This window comes from Diceros bicornis, chromosome 2 (genome assembly GCF_020826845.1).
Source record: "Diceros bicornis minor isolate mBicDic1 chromosome 2, mDicBic1.mat.cur, whole genome shotgun sequence".
Lineage (NCBI taxonomy): Eukaryota > Metazoa > Chordata > Mammalia > Perissodactyla > Rhinocerotidae > Diceros > Diceros bicornis.
This window is the reverse complement of record NC_080741.1, coordinates 51,210,739-51,229,644: the sequence shown is the minus strand read 5'-3', so window position 1 is coordinate 51,229,644 and position 18,906 is coordinate 51,210,739. Positions and strand designations below refer to the sequence as shown.

General features: G+C 58.9%; 1 protein-coding gene across 6 annotated transcripts in view; it reads right to left on the bottom strand.

The window, feature by feature from the left end:
• SEMA3F (semaphorin 3F) overlaps nt 1–15,351 on the bottom strand; it is a 28,493-nt gene extending 13,142 nt beyond the window's left edge. For 4 of the 6 annotated variants that reach the window (XM_058559215.1, XM_058559223.1, XM_058559229.1 and 1 more), the window contains exons 1-2: nt 14,873–15,351; nt 10,782–10,941 (exon numbers count right to left, since the gene is read on the bottom strand). In XM_058559215.1, coding sequence (XP_058415198.1) covers nt 10,782–10,893 — 112 coding nt within the window. In that variant the 5' untranslated portion in view covers nt 10,894–10,941; nt 14,873–15,351. Of the gene's footprint in view, nt 1–10,781; nt 10,942–14,315; nt 14,571–14,872 lie in introns of those variants that run through there. The other 2 variants (XM_058559221.1, XM_058559242.1) reach the window with 2 other exon arrangements.
• Nucleotides 15,352–18,906: the final 3,555 nt, after the last annotated feature.

Sequence of the window (18,906 nt, the reverse complement as noted above, 5' to 3'; positions counted from 1 at the left end):
TTATCCCCAACCCACAGGTTGCGTTTAGCAGGTTTAGCAGAGCTAAACCCCGAATAATCCATCCAAACCCAGCCTACAGAGGGGAAACTGAGGTGGAGAAGGGTAGAAGTTTTTCAGGGTCCCAGAGTGAATTGGGTGTAGGGCTCTAGCCTTATCAACCCATGGCTGGAGTGCTTATCTCACTCATGCTGGATAGTAGGAAAGAATTCAAACAAGGGCCCCCAAGTCAGCCCTGCATCCCCAGCTCCAGACAGGAAGACTGAGGCCCTCAGGTCACAGAGTGAGGAATAAAACTGGTGTCCTTCCCTGCCCCTGCCACAGGGCAAAGGAATTGGTGGCCTTCATTTCTCCAAAAAGCCAGGGGCAGGACAGGGGGTGGTCAAGGAGCCCTGGTATCCTGCTCTGACACCTGCAGCGTCAGCAGGACTAGATCCTACTGGCCCCCAGCCCCGCTAAGGAGCAGGGATTTGGGCCAAGGACCTGGGGGCCTGAGGGGCATCAGTGTGTGTGTGTGTCAGGGCTGATGTGGACCCAGCCTGGACATGTCCTCAGGCCAGTCCCCACCTCTGCTCCACTTGTCCAAGTCCCAGTTCTGGTAGCAGGAGTGTCACTCCTCCTCCCTCCCCTGGTAATACTGAGGGAGGAGCTGGGGAGCAATCAAGGGTTCTGTGGGTGTTGGGAGTCAAGTCTGGATAAGCTTTGACCTTGGAGAGGGAGGATGGATGCCTGAGTGAAGCTTCCTGGGAAAGGCTCCCCACCCCCACACCCTCACCCAGGCTGGGCACAGGTTGGGTGGGGTGACATCCGGGAAGGCTTTTCCCGTCAACGGGAAGGAAGAGCCCTTTCTGGCATCAGACATCTCATTTCCGCAGCCGTTCCCAGCCTCTAGCACTCCCCATGGCCATTAGACACTCACGGTCCTGGCCCAGAATGGCCTGGCAAAGGTCCAGAGGCAGGAACAATCTCAGCACATAGGGGGCTTAATCCTGGGGGTCTCCGTTTCCTCATCTCTGGGAAGCAGCTGATGATGCCTTACTTTAAGGAAGTGGTGGGCGAGGACAGCACTGAGGAGGCGTGTCCATGGCCCTCACCTGCAGACCCCACGTGGGCAGCCCCTGACCCCTGCTGCCTGTCTCTAGGACACCAGGCCTGTTGCTAGTGAGGCAGAGGCTGCTGGAAAAAGCGGGGTCTTGGAGCAGAGGTGGGCACCCCACCCCCTCGGTTACAGCCCCACAAAGCAGCAGGCCCTGACTAACAGCGTCACCTCCTCTGGCTGTGCTTGGGTACTGGGGGGTGACAGACAGGTCCCTACAGCCCAGCCCTGACCTCTGACCTCATGTGGGCTAGTGCAGCCCTAATCCCTGAGCTGAGAGAAATGAGATTAGGGGCGAGGTTGGGGGTGCTGGCCAGGGTCTTTGTCAGTGCTTCCATCTTCCTGCCCTTCTGAGGAGGGAAACTGAGGTGGACAAGGAGATGGTAGCGGTAGCAGCAGCAAGAGTGGCAGGGTTCAGACAGCCACTGACACCCACCATGGGCTCTAGGGAGGAGTGGCCCCCAGCCCTTTTATCACTCCCCTAAAGCCGCAAGGGGCCCCAGAGGAAGGCCCAGGGGCTGGGCTGGCCCCCTGGCTCCCGGCCTAATCCTCTCTTAATGAGCGGCCAGCCGGAAGGCCTCAGCCCCTGGCCACAGCCCTACAATCCTGGGAGCCCCAGCCAGGCTGAGCTGGGGGCAGGGCAGCCTCAAAGCCTTTGCACACACCTTTCCCCCTGCTTAGCACACCCACCTCACTCATACCCCAATACCAAGACCCCAACACAAGCCAGCCAGGGCCCCAGCATCAGCAGGGATATACCAGGGTGACACCTGCCTTGTGCTCCCATGGACCCTCTCTTGAGCATTTCCCAATTGTTCAGGTCTAGGTCCCACATGGGGCTGGGCAGGGAACACTGTCACTACTGATCCAGGGGCTGGCTCTCTTAGTCCCTTTTCCCCCCAGGATGTTCTGGATAGAAATCCCTAGAAGCCAGACCCAGGGTTTTACCTTGGGCTTCAGCTACCTCCTCCCTGGGGGCTAGGCTCCAGGCTCCTCTAGTCCCAAGCCCCTCAATATCTGTCCCCTCCAGTCCCATCCCTGGGCCAGGCTCTCCAGATTAGAGACCCAGAGGCCTCCCCAGGAGGGATCCACACTTGCCCTCCAACCCCCAGGCAGGTGAGCCAGGTCAGTGCCAACAAAACCAATTACAGCCGCTCTTCACCCAATTACCAACTAATTATGGCCTCGTAGTCCATTCAACATAATTAACATGTAAATGACTCGGCGTGTTTATATTCAATAACTGCTTTGATTGAATTTAATTTAAATGTCTGAACTGGGGACCCAGTTACTGTATTTCACCACCTAGAGCTGCCACTTCCTGGGAATGTCCGCTCCTCCAAGAGAGAAGGATCCAAGGCCAGAGTGGAGGGTGGAGGGGCAGACGCTGCGACACTAGCCTAGCCCCGGCGAGGGCAGGGATGGCTGCAGTCCTCGCATCGTTGACACGCCTATCCCGGGGTGTAGGGAGGTGGCGAAGTCGGAAGAGCCCCCAATGGGACCCTCAAGATGGGAAATCCTCTGGAACAAGGGGCCCCTGCTTAAGGGCTACTGTAAACATCTCAGCTGTTCAGTAAACATCAAGCCGGAGGCGAGCTGGAGCCACCCAGCTGGGCTAAGCTCCGCTGTGGCTTCCCTCCCATTTCAGGGGCTGAGGGCCAGGGCTTGGGCGGGTAGGCCTAAGCCTGCTGTTCTCACGCCCGTTCCGCCCCAGCGCCCACCTGCTCCGCCCAGGAGAGGACAGGCTGGGGGCACAGCTCATCCTGACCCAGGAAAAGTCAGGAGGGAAGGGGCGCCAGGGTCACTCCCTGGCACACAGGCCAGCCAGAAACCAGAGGTTCTACATCTCTCCAGGGGATGGAGAGATGTCCAGTGACTTTAGATCATTTTGTCCCAGCAGATAGGGGGATCTCCAGTCTAGGTGCCTCCACTGATCTCTGCCCACCCCCAGGGCCCCATGCCGCCTGATCATTCTAGGTCTGGGATGGTGGCTCAGGGGGCCAGGAGGTCCTATATGGACACTTAACAGCATGCACGGCTGCCTATGAGAACACCTTTGGGCATTCACTGGCCAGGCAGAGTTCAGAGCTCTAGTCCAGCTTGGAAAGGACACAGTGTAGTCAAGAAAGCTGGCCTGGAAGGGCAGGGCAGCCCTTGTGCATGGACTGGAAGGAGGTGGCCTGGGCCAGGCAAGCAGCTCACACAGGAATGTGCCCCAAGAAGTGGGAAGGAAGTGGGCAGAGAGGTTGGTCCTGAGGAGGAGGGTTGCATTGATCCATTTCTCAGGTAGGGAGAGCGGATCAGTGCCTCCAGTTCCACAGGCCTCGGGGGCCCACCCCTCCTCCCACATTCCAGACCTGGCCCGGAAACTCCTCACTCCTTCCTCTGCCACCTCCTCCTCCCTGTGACTGCAAAGGATAACAAACTCTCCATGGCTCATTTACTCCGATAAATCAACCAGACAGACAGGCCAGGATGGGACCGACAGGCTGGTGGGTGTCAAGACTCTCCCCCTGCCCTGGCCTCTGCTGCCCTCCTTGGACTCCTGGGGTCCCTGCAGCCTCTTCACATCACCCACTCAGAGATTCCCAGGATGTATCAGTCTTAGCCCCCTCCTCAACATTCGAATGGGGAAACTGAGGCACCATGCAGACAGATGTGTGCTCAGGGTCAGCCTCGGGGGATGCAGTGAGGCAGGGTCAGGAGCCGAGGCAGAACTCAGCCAGTTGCTGGTCCAGGAAGGCAGTGAGTACTCCACACAGGCCTGGTGCTGGGACAGGAAAGTGTTGAGCAAAACGACAGTGCAGGCAGTCCTGGGCAGAGGCCCCTGGAGTGCCACCCACTCAATCTCAGGTGCTGCAGGAGCCCCTGAGGCCCCCACATTCTAGCTGCTGCTCTGTCAATTGTAGTGTATGACCCAGAGGAGCCAATCACGCTGGCTGACCAGCAAGTACGCAGGCAGTGGACTCTGCCCTTGGAGGGAAGTGAGGGCATCAGCACCGAGCCCTAAACGGGAAGAAACAAGACTCTTGGCTAGGGGCAGAGATCTCAGAGGAAAGAGCATGTCCGGGTAGGAAGCCAAAGAGGGGTCAGGGTGGTGATGGGAGGGAGAGAGGCAAGAGGGGATCAGGGGGAGGAAGGAAGGAAGAAGAATGGGGGAAGGGGGTCTGGAGCTGAGGCCTCACGCCCCAAAGGCTTCCTGGTCCCTGGAGGGGCCTGTTGCTTTGGGGCTGTCTCTGCCCTGCAGAAATGTAGCAGATAGCCAGTAGCTGCCCCAGTGAGAACACCACAAGTCAGCCTTGCTAAGGTCTCCCTCCTCCACAGGCTGGCCTCCTGGATCCTAGGCCAGCAGCCACCGCCTAGGCCCCATTCTTTGCTGGGTCAGGACCAGTGGTCAGGGTCTGGAGCCCAGGAGGCCTCTGCCTTCTCCCTGGGGCTTCTCAGTAACCTTGCGGGGCAGGGGGGCCACAGGCCTGCCAAGCTTAGGCGCGCACGTGAGCTGGGCTTTGGATTCAGACTGGAGCCTTCTGGCATCCAGGCTTCTGGCAAAGGCCCTCTTGCTATTTCTAAGAAAAATGCAGCAGGAATCTTCTCTGCTTCTCCAGAGCTCCAAGGGCTCCCTTGAGGCAGGGCTCAGATTCCCAGGACAGCACCAAGCAAGGCCAGGAATACATGCTCTCGGCCCAGCCGTGTAGCTGCCCAAGTGAGCAACCCAGGTCTGGTCACCTCTAGCACAAGATGTAGGAGCCAGAACAGTGCTTGAGGAGAGGTCATGGCAGCTGATCGGGGGCGCCAACCAGACTGGGGAGCTCTTTTCGGAGGGCACTCCCTCCAAGGCATCCCCTCCCCAAATGTATCTCTATCATTAGATTTTTTCCCACAGTGTGTATTTGGTACCTCTGCCATGAGAAAAAAGAGCTCAAAAACCACAAGGAAAAGTACAAACTCTACATCCAAGTACCAAGAACAAGACTCCATCTAGCATCTTGCCCTTTCCCCAGCTGTTGCACCACACACACCCCGCCTCTGCTCCTGTCTTCCCTCTCCCACAACCTCCCTTCCCCCGTTTAAGATGCAGCCTCCTCCACAAAGCCTGCCCGGATGCCCAGAGTAGGAATTCTCCTCCTCCAGACCCCCCTCCACCCACAGGGCTCCGAGTCCCTCCTGCAGTCCTTTCCAAACACGTCTCCCTCACTAAAGGTTAGAAATCTAGAGGGAGGGGTGAAGCAGTGCGGGATTCCTTGGGCATCCCCCAGGATCGGCTCTCACCTGTCTGCTGCCCTCAGCATAGCTCCTAGTTCTTGAGACTTCCTTCACTGGGGCCATAACTATATTCACAAAGTTAATCCTCCCGACAGCACAAAGAGGTCAGTACCATTCTTATCCCCACTTTACAGACAAGGCAGCAGGGACACAGAGGGACTTCACTACCCAAAGTCTCCCCACGGCCAGGATGCAAGCAAAGCAGCCTGAGCACTCAGGGTGCTGCTTCCATGGGGCCACTGCCATCCCCACCTTACATATGGGGAAACCAGGGCTTGGAAAGGCTAAGCCACTTGTCCGAGGTCACACAGCCAACAAGGGTAGAACGGGGGTTTGTCTGCCTTCAGGTCCAGCCCTCTCAACCACCACCACCATCAGCTCTGCATTCTACCAAATTTAAGTGTCCCATTCCCTACCCTAGGGGAGGAGCTAGAGGTCTCCCAAGAGTCAGGGGCAGGTACCCATGGCTCTGAAGACACCACCACCTCTGGAGCGGTCACAGGGTCAGAGGTGCACACACACACAGGTGCAGACAGCTGGGAGCCCACTCTGAGGCCGCTGCCTCCCAAGCCACAGGGTGAAAGATGCCTTTATGGGCTGGGATGAGATTTTTATCTTGGCGGTTTCTCTTTAAATTCTTTATGATTACGAAGCAGCGGGGGCTGCCAAGGAACATGATTTACTCCTTGAGCATGCACCAGCTCCTCACTCAGTGCCAAGGGAAGCTGGAGCCAGGGAGGGAGGGGTGGGCGTCGTGCCAGGGAACCAGAGACAAGGCCTGTGCTGCTGAGGCCCAGCCGGTGGCAGTCCCATCCAAAGCTTGGCTGGACCTGGAAGTACCACAGATGAAGGCCCCAGCCCCTGGCCTAGTTGACTCAGGCTGGGCCTCAGGTAGGTTCTTGGCAAGCACAAGAACCTGTCCTCACTCTCTCCGAGAGCGCCGATTCCTGGCCAGCTGAGAGGCAAACAGCCAGACCCCAGGACCTCCCAACTCCTGAAGTGGCCAATTCCAAGTCCCCTCTCAGGAGTAAGGCAGCTCCCATTTCCAGGAAAACTGAGATCTCAAATACAGGGATCTGGGCTCAAGTTCATGCTTTAGGTCTTCCTTCCTCCTTCATCCTGGAATACCCAGCCTTCCTTGGTTTGCTAGCTCCAAATCTGCCTGTAGCTGTCAACGCCACCTGACCCTGGCCCAGATCCCTGGTGCCACTCCTGGCCTCCAGGCTCCTGGGGCTCCTCACCCCTCCTCCCCTCCTCCTCTGCAATCTGAAGCTCCAAGCCTGGGTTTGGTTGGCCATGGAGCCCGGGGGGGGGGGGGGGGGGGGGGGGGGGGGCAAGGGCGGGTCCTGTAGCTCCCCAGCCCCACCCCCACCCCTGTGCAGTCAGGCCTGGGGCTGGGACAAGGCCCCATCAACGCTGGCTAAAGGCACTCCCACCTCAACTCATATCCACTCCCCCTCGGGTGAAGTAAACTGGCCGTGACCCCTCCTAACCTCCAATTTCATCATTTCCTAACAAGGAGACCTGGCAACTCTGGTTCTCTGATGCCACATGCAAATGATGCAAGTGATAGCACTGTTCTGGGCCATTAGTCCCAGAGGCTCAGAGGCTGGGCTGAGGTGGTGGGTGGGCAGTGACCAGCACCCGCCCATTCACCCTCCACCTGCAGAACATTCTTCCCCACCGAGCAAGCCAGTTATGTCCAGAGTCAGAGAAGGTCCAAATCCCAGGGTTACTCTGGACATAGGAGCTTTCCTCTCCTGGACCCTGGTTTTCTTTCTCTGAAAGGAAAGAGCTTCCTGGGGGACCATGCTCAGTGGAGGGGCTGGGGTGATGGAGGGCTGGATTTATAGCCTGGAAATAAACAAATCCAAGTGCTATTGCTTCAGTGGGTAGAAGGCCTGAGAAGCCTACCCACTGCGACCCCAGCCCTTTCCTTGGGAAATGACGCTGGGAAGGCTAAAGCCAGCACTGTGGGATCCTAGAACTCTGTCCGTAGCTCATGCGAGAGGGCTGTGCCTGCATCTCCCACCCCACTCTCCACTCTTAGTCCTGGGACAGGTTCAGACATCAGGCAGAGTCAGGCTCCATCTTAGTCCTGCTCCTGAGAGACCTGGGAAGCCTCTGGGTCTCATGCCTCACAGGAGACCCCTCTCAGGCCTTGAAGGAACCGCTACTTGGTTATCATCATGGGCATCTACTGTTATTTCTATTATTTTCATCTTTCCTGCCCTCCCATGGCAAGGTGACATTCTGCTCCATCTCCCTACTCCTGCCTCAGTTTCCCCAGTAGCCCAGCCACCTCATGTCATCACAAGACTCCTTTTCTCCACCAAACACCTCATGGCCCCAAGTCTTGGCCAAAGCCAGCTCAGGCAGCAGCCGATGTGCGGGTGGCTTCCTGGGAAAAAGTAAACATTCCTAAGCTGAACAAAGGACCTGACAGGGCCCACACACCTCCCTGCTACAGCCCAAGGTGGTGCCCCAGGGCTTGGGCCATCCCAGGGTGGGGGAAGAGAGAGCTTTTTCTCCCAGACTTGCCCATTGATTCTGGGTTAAGGGGCCTCCAGGCCCAGGCAAAGATGGGTGAAGGAAAGAGGGTCCCACTAGCCAGGCTCTCTAGTCCCAAGCATCCATGAGCTTTTAGAGAATACCTCGCCTGCTCCTGGAAATCTTCCCCACTTGACCCCTCACTTCTGCCTAACCTGGGCTGTGCTGCTGTTGGAAGCTCAGGAGATGGGCCATATGAGCCCCCAACTCTGACTGAACCCAGGACCCCTTCTCCCTTACACTCTCTCGGCTTTAGGCCTGGGCAGGCGTGCCCAGGCGGATGCGCAGGCAGCAAGCCCAAGCCTGGCCCAGTTCCTGCCTTTGTCCCTTTATCTGCCCTGGGCAGCAAGGCCCCTCATGCCAGCACCTCTGGCTTGGATGGTCTGGCCCGACCAGGCCGGAACTAGCACCTCCCAACTGCAGCAGGAGCCAGGGCAGGGGAGGAGATGTGCCTAGGCTGAGTCCCTGAGGCCTGGTATGCCAGCCGCTATATCCATCCATGGCATAGAGAGACTGAGGCATGGAGCCAGGGTGACCACCAGCGCTTCTGACAGCAACTCTCTCTGTGCCCATCATGTGTACAAGGAAGAAGCCCCACCCCTTTCCCCATCCCCAGCCTGACTGTGGGATCCCAGTTGCTGAAGGTGTTGGTCTCCATTCTCACTCCACAACCGCTTGGTGAGGGCCTACTCCTCACTGAGGGCCACGTCGTGTACATGACCTGGCTGAGACCATCCAGCACAGGGGGATGCACAGGGCCTGGTGCACAGTAAGTGCTGGGCTCCCAGGTGGCACTGACCAACTGGGTGTCCATTGTCTTTTCAGCCAGTTTGACTGTGAGCACTCCATCTTGTTCACTGCAGTGTCGCCAGTACTCAGCACAGGGCCTGGTGCACAGTAAGTGATCAAGTATCCACTACACTAAGTGACATCTAAGTATAAAACTAGGACACAAGACCAAGTGGAGAACAGGAAAGGTCACTCAGGGCAGGGAAACCTGCGTGTGCAAATGCACAGAGTCCCAGGCGGGGGATGGCCCCAGGTATCCTATAGCCCCACCCCAGGCTGCCACAGCATTCAGCACCAGCATTCAGCATCGTAGACTGGCTGCCAGCGAGTTGGGCTTTTCGTCACTGCGGGTGTCAGCTTCAGAGCTAACTGAGAGGGAATCAACCTGACCACCAATGTGGGTGTCAGGCATCGGCAAGGCCAGGACACCAGGGTTCTATTTCTGGCCTCGCCTCTGCCTCCTGCCTGTCCTTGGCCCTGCCCTTGCGTGAGCCTCAGTTTCTCTCTCTGGAAAACAGGAACAAAAGCCTTTGCCCTTTTGCCCCTGGAGGTCTGAGAAGTTTCAAAAGAAGCATACAGGAGACCTCCCATGTCTCATCTCTCCTGCTTCCTCTCATGGGTCTCCAGGGTAATGACAGAAATAACACCCAGAGTGGATGCCTGGGCTTCAGGGCCCCAGGAATGTAGAGACCAAGCCACCCCTCCCTCCACCTCTGGGGAGAGGGGACACTCTACTCCCCCAGCAGCACCCTGGGCTGGGAAGGAGGGGAGAGGGGAGAATCAGGGCCCCTGAAGATTTATTAATCTGCTCTGAGGAATTCCACCAGGGAAGGGTGGAGGCATCAGCAGAATAAACGTCTCACCTTCCCAGGCCCAGGAGGGGCTGCTGTTACAGCCCGAACTAATCAACTCTTCTGCCCATTTCTCAGGCCCTGCACAGGTCTCCTTCTAGGCACATCTTCATAAATTCATTCCCCACTCTCTCCCTCAAGTTGTAGAGGTGGGATGAGGCCAGGGGAGGAGCTCTGCTGGGTGGGGGACATGGGAACGTGAGGAGGTTGGGGCTGGGCCTCAGTCAAGCCCGAGGAAGGAAAAAGGTCGGCTCAGCCTTTCACTCCATATGTGTGCCTGGAAATCTGGCCAGTCAGGGCTGAGTCGGCCCCACCCAGGGCAGGCGCTGGACGAAGTAACCTCGGGCCAGAGGAGGGCCAAGGCTGAGAACTCAGCACTGACCCCAGGTCCCCCAGGCGCCCACATGGCCGCTGCTCCTTACCCCATGCCAAGGGTAGACTCTTCTGATCACACACAACTTCGAGGAAGTGCCTAGAGAGTGAGCCATCTGTACACCTGAGTGTGTACGCCAGGTGTGTTCACCTGCCCAGGGGGTTAGGGGCAAAGGTGATGGAACTGAGGGACCAGCCTCTCACTCTGAGACCCCAACCCATCATTAAAACCTTCCAGTGACTGCCAAGGCAAAGTGCTCATTGGGGATCTCAGGAATGCAGGCCTCTCACAGTAGCCCGCACTCTCCCAGAACTCACCTAGCCTCCAGTTACAGCCAGTAGCATCTTCCCCAATTCCTAGGAACCCCTCCCACCTGGAGACCCAAAGGGAAGTTCCTCAAGCACCCACCCCCGGCAGAGCAGGTCCTGCTCCTCCAGCTTCCTGAGGCCTCAGTGCCCAACTGTCCGACCCTCCACCCGAGGGACTGCCCAAGGCAGGGCCAGACACATAGCAGTGGCAAAGAAGGGCTTTAGCAAACAAGTTTGGAAAGAGTCACATCTCTGTCTCCCCAGTTATCACACAAAGGGAGATGCTCTGCAGACCCTATCCGGCCCAAGACCCCACATTCTAACTCTAGAGGGGGCCCAGACTCAGGGCCCTTCTCCAAAATGTCTAAGCGGTCCAGTCTCCAGCCTTTCCAAGCAAGTCCCTACCTCCTCTATCCCCCTAGCACACACACGTACCCAGGGCGACTCATGCGTTTGCACAATTTGTCCTTTTTGCTCTGACCTCTCCTCTGTCTCCCATGCAATGAGACCAAGTGCTGAGGATGATGCTAGGGAACAGCAAGGCAGCCTCTTACCTTTGAATGAGAGCCGGACCCGGGGTGTGGCTGGGAGGTGGTCCTGGGTCAGGGTGGCTGGCCAGGCCCCAGTCAGTAGGGAAGCCCAGAGGAGGAGACCAGCAACAGGCATTGTGGGAGGGGCTTAGGGCCCAGGAAGCAGGCTCTGCTGTCTGGACACCTGGGAGGGGGGAACCAAGATTGGAATGCATGAGGCAGATAGGGGAGTCTCACCTTACCAACATTTCCCTTGTGTAACTCTGCCCAAGGTACCTTGGTCTCCCTATCTGAACAAACAGGGTGATGGGTGTCTCCTTGCCCACACCCTCAGCCTGGGGCCTGAGTGCCCCAGTGTGCAAACCTCACATATTTTCTTGTCCCTGCCTTTTCTGGGTAGGTGTAGCCAATGGGCCTGAAGACCAAGTAACCAGATGCAGCCTGGGGTCACCAGAGTCAACAGGGGCCACCCGAGACTCAAACACTCCCCCCACGACAGCATCCTGAATTCTATTCAGAGGGCCCAGCTCAAGCAGGTGCTCTCACAGCCCTCTCCAACTCCCAACAGGCTCTCTCCCTTGCACCCACTCCCAATCAAAGGAGCTGCTCCTTCCCTCTCCTACCTCAAGGGAGGGGTCCAGCCCTGCCTGCTCCAGCCAAATCTCTCCTCCTACAGGGAAATCTGGACCTGACTATTAGGGTAGCGGGCGAGAGAGAGTGGAGGATGAGTGAGACACACACAGACAGCCGAAAGTGGAAAAGAGTCAGCAGCCTGAAAATGAGAGGCAAAGAATAGCACGATCTACTTTTACTGAAATCACAGCAGGAGGGATCCAGGTCAGACATACAGAAGGACTTTCTGCCAGGAAAAGTTCCAGCTCTGCCTCCAGAGGGTGAAGAAGGGGAGCTAGAATGGCCAGCAGGTCTGGGGTGGGCCTGCAGTGTCCCCTGCAGAACTCCCACACTCCCAGAAGGTCCAAGTTTCCATACTATGTTTTTCAAATATTGTCTCACCAGGCAGGCTGGCTGTTGGGTAAACGTAGCCCAGTACCAGTTGTCAGAACATATTGTTCCCTCCTGGCAAAAACCAGCGCCAACTCCCAACCACCCCCCCCAGATGCACAGGGGGTGGGGGCACCAAGAACGACATTGTGAGTCCCATCCCCCAGATCTGCCTTGTCTAGTCCCATCTCCCACGGGAGGCAGGACGCCAGGCCCATTTCTAGGACTCTTGGGGCAGGAGGTGAGGGGTACTGTGGCCTGTTACTCCCTTGCACGGGCTAATATATGCTGAAGCTGTACATCTGACTGTCAGGCTCCACTCGACAGACCCTGGTGCTCTCCCTAGACAGGACATGCAGCTTCAGGCCACCTGGCCCAGTCCCCACGTGGTTCACTCTGTGGGAACACCTCCCCTGAGTGCCTGACACACCTCTCATTTTCTTTCAAGATCCCCCATCAAAGATACTCCCTCCTGGGGAGGCTGGCTGGGGGATGGGAGAATCAGAACCAGCCCCTCCCCCAGTCTGCTGGGGCACAAAGCTGGTGCTGACTGAAGGGCAGGCTCTGATGAGGGGACAGGTAGGAGAAACGAACATCACCCCCGGGGTGCACCTGGGCAGCCCCCACTAACAGTTGTGGATACACAACATCCACATTTGCACGCCTACACACGTCCTCACAAGCATGTGTTTGCTCAAGAACTTGATCTGCTGCTGGGGTGGGGCTCAAGGAAGTTGGGAGACACTGTCCTGACTTGGGGAGGGGAAGATGCAGTCTAGGTCCCTCAGAGAGCTTTGATTCTATGTATCAGGGGACTCAGGTTGACTCACCTTCCCTGTGACCTCATTTCTCCTGCATCTATTTTCATAGTGACAAGGTGAGGGTCACCAAGGATAGTGTTGGGAGTCCCCCAAGGTATCCAGGAAGGTGGATGGCCTTGCCCCACTGGGCACTTACATGGAACTCCTACAATGTTTTGGCCCTTTAAAGGGGTGAATGGGGGAAGTTCAAGTCTGCTGGGGCCTCAGGCCCAAGTCTGGGCCCCCTCTTTGGCAGCCTGGGGGATAGAAGAGAGAAGGAAAGAAGGAGAGAGAAGGAAGCGGAAGAGAAGGACAGAGAGAGGGAAGGGGAGGGCATTTCTACTGTAGCTTCCCCTCTGCCAGCCCCTAGATGCATTCCACTCAGCCCCAGCCCCAGAGAAGCCCCCAGTCCAGCTGAGTCCAGGTGGGTGGACAGAGAAGGAACAACCACCACCACCTGGGAGCCCACCAGGAGGAAAGCAGAGAAGGAAGGAAGGAAGGCTGGTGGGAGGGAGCAAGGGAGGGAGGCAGGAGGGAGGGAGGAGGAGAGAGGGAGGAGAGAGGGAGGGACAGAGGAGAGACGCTCGAACAAAGAACCGAGGAGCTGGGGTTGGCAAGGGGTGCAGGGAAGGGCGGCCTGACGAGAGGTCTGGAGGCACCTGGGGGCGGGGCAGGGGCAGATGGTAGAATTGTCCAGCCTGATCCAGACCTCCCAGGTGTGGAGTTTGGGGGGGTGGGTGGACAGCCTGCCTCAGGGAAGAGAGGTTGGCTCCTCTGAGCTAAGAACTGCCTGGGTGGAAGGGAGGCAGGAGCAGGGGCTATGGGGGGAGATGGGGAACAAATTATTAACAGCACCCCACCCCCTACCCAGCCCCTCCGATACTTCCCTGGCAGGCCAGAGCTCCTTCCTGGTTCCTTGGCTTACCCCTCCCCCAACACCCCATGGACCCAGAAGCAAGCCACCCCAGCATAGCTGGGATTGAAACCCCCGCTTTCATGGTCAGGGTTTCCAGTCAAGGTCACCTGGACTTGACTCCATCCTCCTCCTCAAGGTATGCCTAGCAGGGGAGGGAGTGGGGGGCGAAGAGGCTGGGCTGCTGGTCTTCTCTCTCCCCACCCCCACACTTCCGGACCTGGCTCTTTCAGAACTGAGGGGCAGCAGCAGGAGTAGGTGTGCCCAGTGCCCTCACCTTCCATGACACCATACCCCACCAGTCCAGCCACACTCCCTGTGCAGCCTGTGAAAAGACTCCAGCTCCATCCAACTTTCTGGGCTGGGATGAGCTTCCCAACCCCTAGGTGCAGTTTCCCTATCTGCAACTAGGACAGGGGCTTCTGGGAGACAATCGGGGTGAATTCAGGACAGGAACCCCCAACCTGGCCCAGCTCCAGGGCAGACATGCCAGTGCCTTCAGTTTGTCCCCCTCCTCCAGCTATTCATGGGCTGGTGTTCACAACACAGTTATCTCAAGAATTACAAGTTATTTATCCAGCCAGGCACCCAGCCCTAGCTCCCGCTGACCCCCTCCTGCCATCGCTGCCTCATTTCTGAGCCACCTTGACACTCTCTGGTCCCATCTGCTCTAGGAGAGCTCACCAAGCTCCTAGTATCTCCTGCCCACTTCTCCACTGGGGCTCCAGGCTGCCCACATGGGGGCTTGGCTGCAGGCTCTCCCAGCTCATCTACACCCCACATACAGCCGGGCCCCTAATCCAGGCAAGATTCCCGGCTGGAAAAGCAAACCCAAGCTGGCACCTGGGGGTCAGGGGCTGGCAGAGTGCTGGGAAAAAAGCCTCGGGGGCTGGTGGTCCTCCTGTCCTGCTGATCTGGGAGACCCTCCACGTGGGGGTGCCAGGATAGCGCTTCCCTTCCAGCAGACTGTCTGGGACACTGAGGCAGGGCAGGCGCACCTACTGGGGAAGAGCACTGCCTGAGGCGTTCGTTGGTGGGAGAGACAGCTGAGCCAGGAGAAGGGGCACCTGGACTCCTGCTCCAGGAACGTGGACGTGGGGGTGTTTGAGAGCACCCACCCACCCAGAACCTTACGGGAAAAAGTTGCTTTGCGCACTGGTGACCCCGCAGGCCACATCATCCACACATCCCCACGTCGCCCGGATGCTAAGAGTCCAGGCAGCCCCGACAGGTACAGCGCCCACGCCAGTCCTGTCAACCCTGAATCCGCGGGAAGCCTCCCGGCTCTCAGAGGCCGGCGCCCCGGACACTTCCGCAGAGTTGCGGTGCCGCAGGTCCCAGAGGGATCGCGGGTTGGCCCGGTCGCCTGCCCCCTCCCTCCCGGTTCCCGTCGCACTCACCTCTTTCGCGGCAGTGGGGCCTGGGCTCCCGGGCGGCGGCGGCAGAGCGGCTCCCGGTTGGGCCGGCCCGCGTTAGCGGCCCCCCGGGGCCATGGCCCTGCCGGCGCCCTCTCGCTGCTGTGCCTGAGCCGGGGTCGGCGCCGCGGCCCGGGCTTAACGGGTTCCGCGGGCTTCGGGCGCGTCAGCAACCGAGGCCCCGGGCCCCAGCCCGGGCCATAAGAAGGTTCAGGGTCGCTCGGGGCCGCCTCCCCCCGGGTGGGCTGCGGGCGCCCCCTGGCCGGCACGCCGAAGGCGCATTCCCCGGCGGGCGCGGGCGACGGCGCGCGCTCGGCTTCGGGGTGCTGCGCTCGGCTCGGCCCGGTGGCGCTGTGCTCGGCTGGTTGCTGGACTGGGGCCGGGCGGCTGCGCTGGGCTGCGCCGCTCCTCGCGGCGCGCCCTGGCCCTGCCCTGCGCCGCGCTCGGGGCTTGCCGGACCGCGGCCGTTCGCTCGCTCGCTCGCTCGCTCGCTCTCGTCTCGGGGCCGCCGGCGGGACAGGGCGCTTGGAGCCGCGCGGGGAGCGCCGGCAATTGGCCGCCCGTGGGCGACATTTGCATAGCGCGGCCCCGCCCCGCCCGCCCCGCCCGGCCCCACCCCGAGGGCGGGACCCGCCCGGCCGCCGCCCCGCCCCCGCCCCACCTGACCAGGGGCTGGGTTCGGGGCTCCCGGGCGGTGCAGCCCGCGCCAGGGGAATCTAATCTGCACCCCGCGTCCCTGCCCCGGCTTTGCGGGCGGCGCCCCCGCCCCGCCCTGGCTTTGTCTCTCCGTGGATACACCGCGCACACCCCGCCTGGTGTTTACCCGGGCACTCAACTCCCTGGCGGGAAGGGCGGGCGCGCCGGGGAGCAACGAGCCTGCGCTCACCTGCTCAGCCCCTGCCGTGTCCCTCCTTCCCACTCGATGCCGGCCACGCTGGGCCCCGCACGTGAGCCCCGCAGCGCAGGGCCCAGGACTGCCCTGGCCGCTCAGCAGGTGGCGGTGCAGCCCCTGGACGGCTGGCACCGCTAGACCTGCCCGCTGCCTCCAGCCCAGGCCAGGTCGTGGCAGCCCAGCCTCACAGCTCTGTCCAGCCACTCAAGTGCTCCCGATCCCCCCAACCATCAACCGTATTTGAAGCCAGCAACCCCTGGCCCCCATAGTTCCATACCCCAGAGAAGCCAGATAGGCTGGGCCTCCTCTCCTAAAATGAACATTTGCTTTCGAATGGCCTCATGATGACCCCAGATCCCAGCAACTGAGCTGGGAGCCTACCTTGATCCCAGGAAGGGACTCTCCACCCAAACCAACCCAACCCCCAAGCCATGGCCTCACCAGCCAGAGCCAGGACCATAGTCTCAGCCATCCCCCATGCACTTTGCTGAGATCCCAAGGGGCATGGGCCCTCTTTGTCCTCTCCTTCCTCCTCTCCCTCCTCCCTATTCTCCCTTTCCCTCCCCTTCCTCCTCCTCTCTCCTATCTCCTCTTCTTCTCCTCTTTCCTCCTCCTCTACCTTCTCCTTCTTTGCCCCCCCTTCCCCCTCCTTCTCCTTCCCCTATTTTTCCTTCTCTTCTCCCTCCTCCTCTCTTTTCTCTTGCTTCATTTTTTTTTGTGAGGAAGATCAGCCCTGAGCTGACATCCATGCCAATCCTCTTCTTTTTGCTGAGGAAGACTGGCCCTGGGCTAACATCTGTGCCCATCTTCCTCCACTTTATATGGGACGCCGCCACAGCATGGCCTGACAAGCGGTGCATCGGTGCGCACCCGGGATCCAAGCTCTGGCTGCGGGCTGCCAGTGGCGGAGCGCAGGCACTTAACCACTACGCCACCGAGCCAGCGCCTTTTCTCTTCCTTCTTCCTCCCCCTCCCCTCTTCCTCCTCTCCTCCTTGTCTTCCTCCCCACTCCTGTCCTCTTCTCCTCTTCTTCCTTCCTCTTCTCTTCATAGCTAACAAGACCCCCTGGAGAAGGCATCTTTCCCTCTGACCCATTGACTGGTTGACTGCAAATATAGGGTGGGGTGGGATGTTAGGGATCCTACTAAGGGTCTCCTGGCCCAGACTTGGAGTCCACATGCTCCAAGTAGAGGCTGGCCACGAAGTGAGGAAACACCAGCCTGGAGCTGTGGAGGCTGCAGCGACAGTGCCTGTGCCTCTCTTTTCTTTCATGCCTCAGTTAAAACACTGACAATCATTCCTCCTCGTCTCTACTCCTTTGCACCAGGGTCACCCCTGAGATCACCACCACTGCTCCACCATCACCAACGCAACTTATGCCACCATCACTATGGTTTCCAAACCCATCCCTTCCACCACCACCCCCAGCTTCCCTGGTCTCCTCAGCGCCTGGCCATCCCTAGCACGATCATCATGGGCACTAAAGCACAACTGTTAGGACTTGCCCAAGACTCCAGGGTGCTGTGCTGGGAAGGAAAGAGACTCAAATGATTTGTCCATGGAGCACCACTCAGACACACAGAATAGGCCCAGCACATAAAGGCTTTCGGTGGCAGGAGGGCGTGGGGGAAGGGGACGGGAGAGGGAAGAGAGCTAGAGCTGAGCCTGGCTACACAGTGTAGCCAATTCTCTTCTAAGTGATTTGACAAGGCTGAATAATCAATATAAATGAAAACGATGATCACTGCAGCAGTGAATTCACCCTGCACCCTTGCCCTGGGTCCACCCGGGCTGAGCATTTTGTGTCAGTATATATGTTATTATATACATAAAATATGTGTTATTGGGAGGAATATTATAGAGACTTCCATGATTTTGCCTTCAATTTCAGAGGTCCAAAGAGCCCTTGAAGCCTGCCCTGGATGCCAGGTTGGGAGGCCCTACATGCCAGCAGGGTTTATGATTATTCACTCCCAGGCACTTCACAATCCTGCTGCAAAGCAGGCCCTGCTGTCTCCATTGTATAGATGAGGAAGAGGAGACTGAGAGAAGTGAGGTGAGGCCTGTAACCACCAGGCTGTGGTGTCCGAAGAAGGTGGCATTTTCCTCCCAGAGCAGCCCCCTCTCCCTTCCCAGATGGGCTCTGAGTGCCTACAAGATAGCCCCTCAGGATGACATCCCGACTGTGTAGCGTTAGGCTCATGGCTCAGCCTCCCAGAGCTTCTGAAGTGCCACAGAGCCCAACAGTGGGAGTTACAATTGGGAAGGAATTGGCCGCCTTTGTCCCAGCCCCCACCACAGGTGATGGTGCTTGCAGCAGGCAGGAGAGCTTTGCAAGTCTTCTCCCCCGACCACCCCCAGCCCTTCAACTTGGCCCAACCTTTGTTTCTGGCAGTGCTCATGCCTGCTTCTTTTCCTCTGGCTCTTCCAGGCTGTGCTGTGGGGGACTGAGGGCAGCCCTGGGCCTCCTGCTGCCCCTCCACCCTCTATCTGTCTACCCTGTCTCCCTCTATCTGGCCTACCTCGGGTGGGGAGAGTGAAGCCTGCCATACTGGGTAACATTGAGAGAGACTCTGCCCTTCCGCCCTCTGCATCTGGATGGCTGGACTTGGAAGGCCTGGCCTCAGAGACCTGCCATGCCACCTGGATGAAGGTGGTGACTAAAACAGCACTCCCTCCTCTGGCCCAGGCTCTGGGGAACCTGTTTCCCGGGCCTAGCAGGCTAAGCAAGCCCTGGCCCGCCCAGCCCAGGCGTTGCTGGCTCAGGTTTCCCCACTTTCTGGTTTTCTCATCTCCCCTGCCCCAGGCGCTGCCTGCTCTGGGCCCAGCCCCCACTCGCCTGGAACTGGATCTCAGAGAGGGGGAGTGTTGGAAAAAGGGGCCAGGAACGGGGTTCAGGGCAGCGCTCAGGCAGCACCAGGAGGGGGCAGGCAGTGAGCAGTCACCCGTGGCCCCGGCCCAGGATGAGGTTCTGCTTGGCCTCGGCCTTCTCCTGCCCAGCCTGCCCCAGGGGCTGGCTCAGAGCCCATCAAAAGCTGGAATGACCCACCTCCCTGGCTGCTGCCCAAAGCTGCCTCCAGGCCTTTTCTGCTGTTGTCCCCTCTACTAGGAATGCTCTTCCCAGACT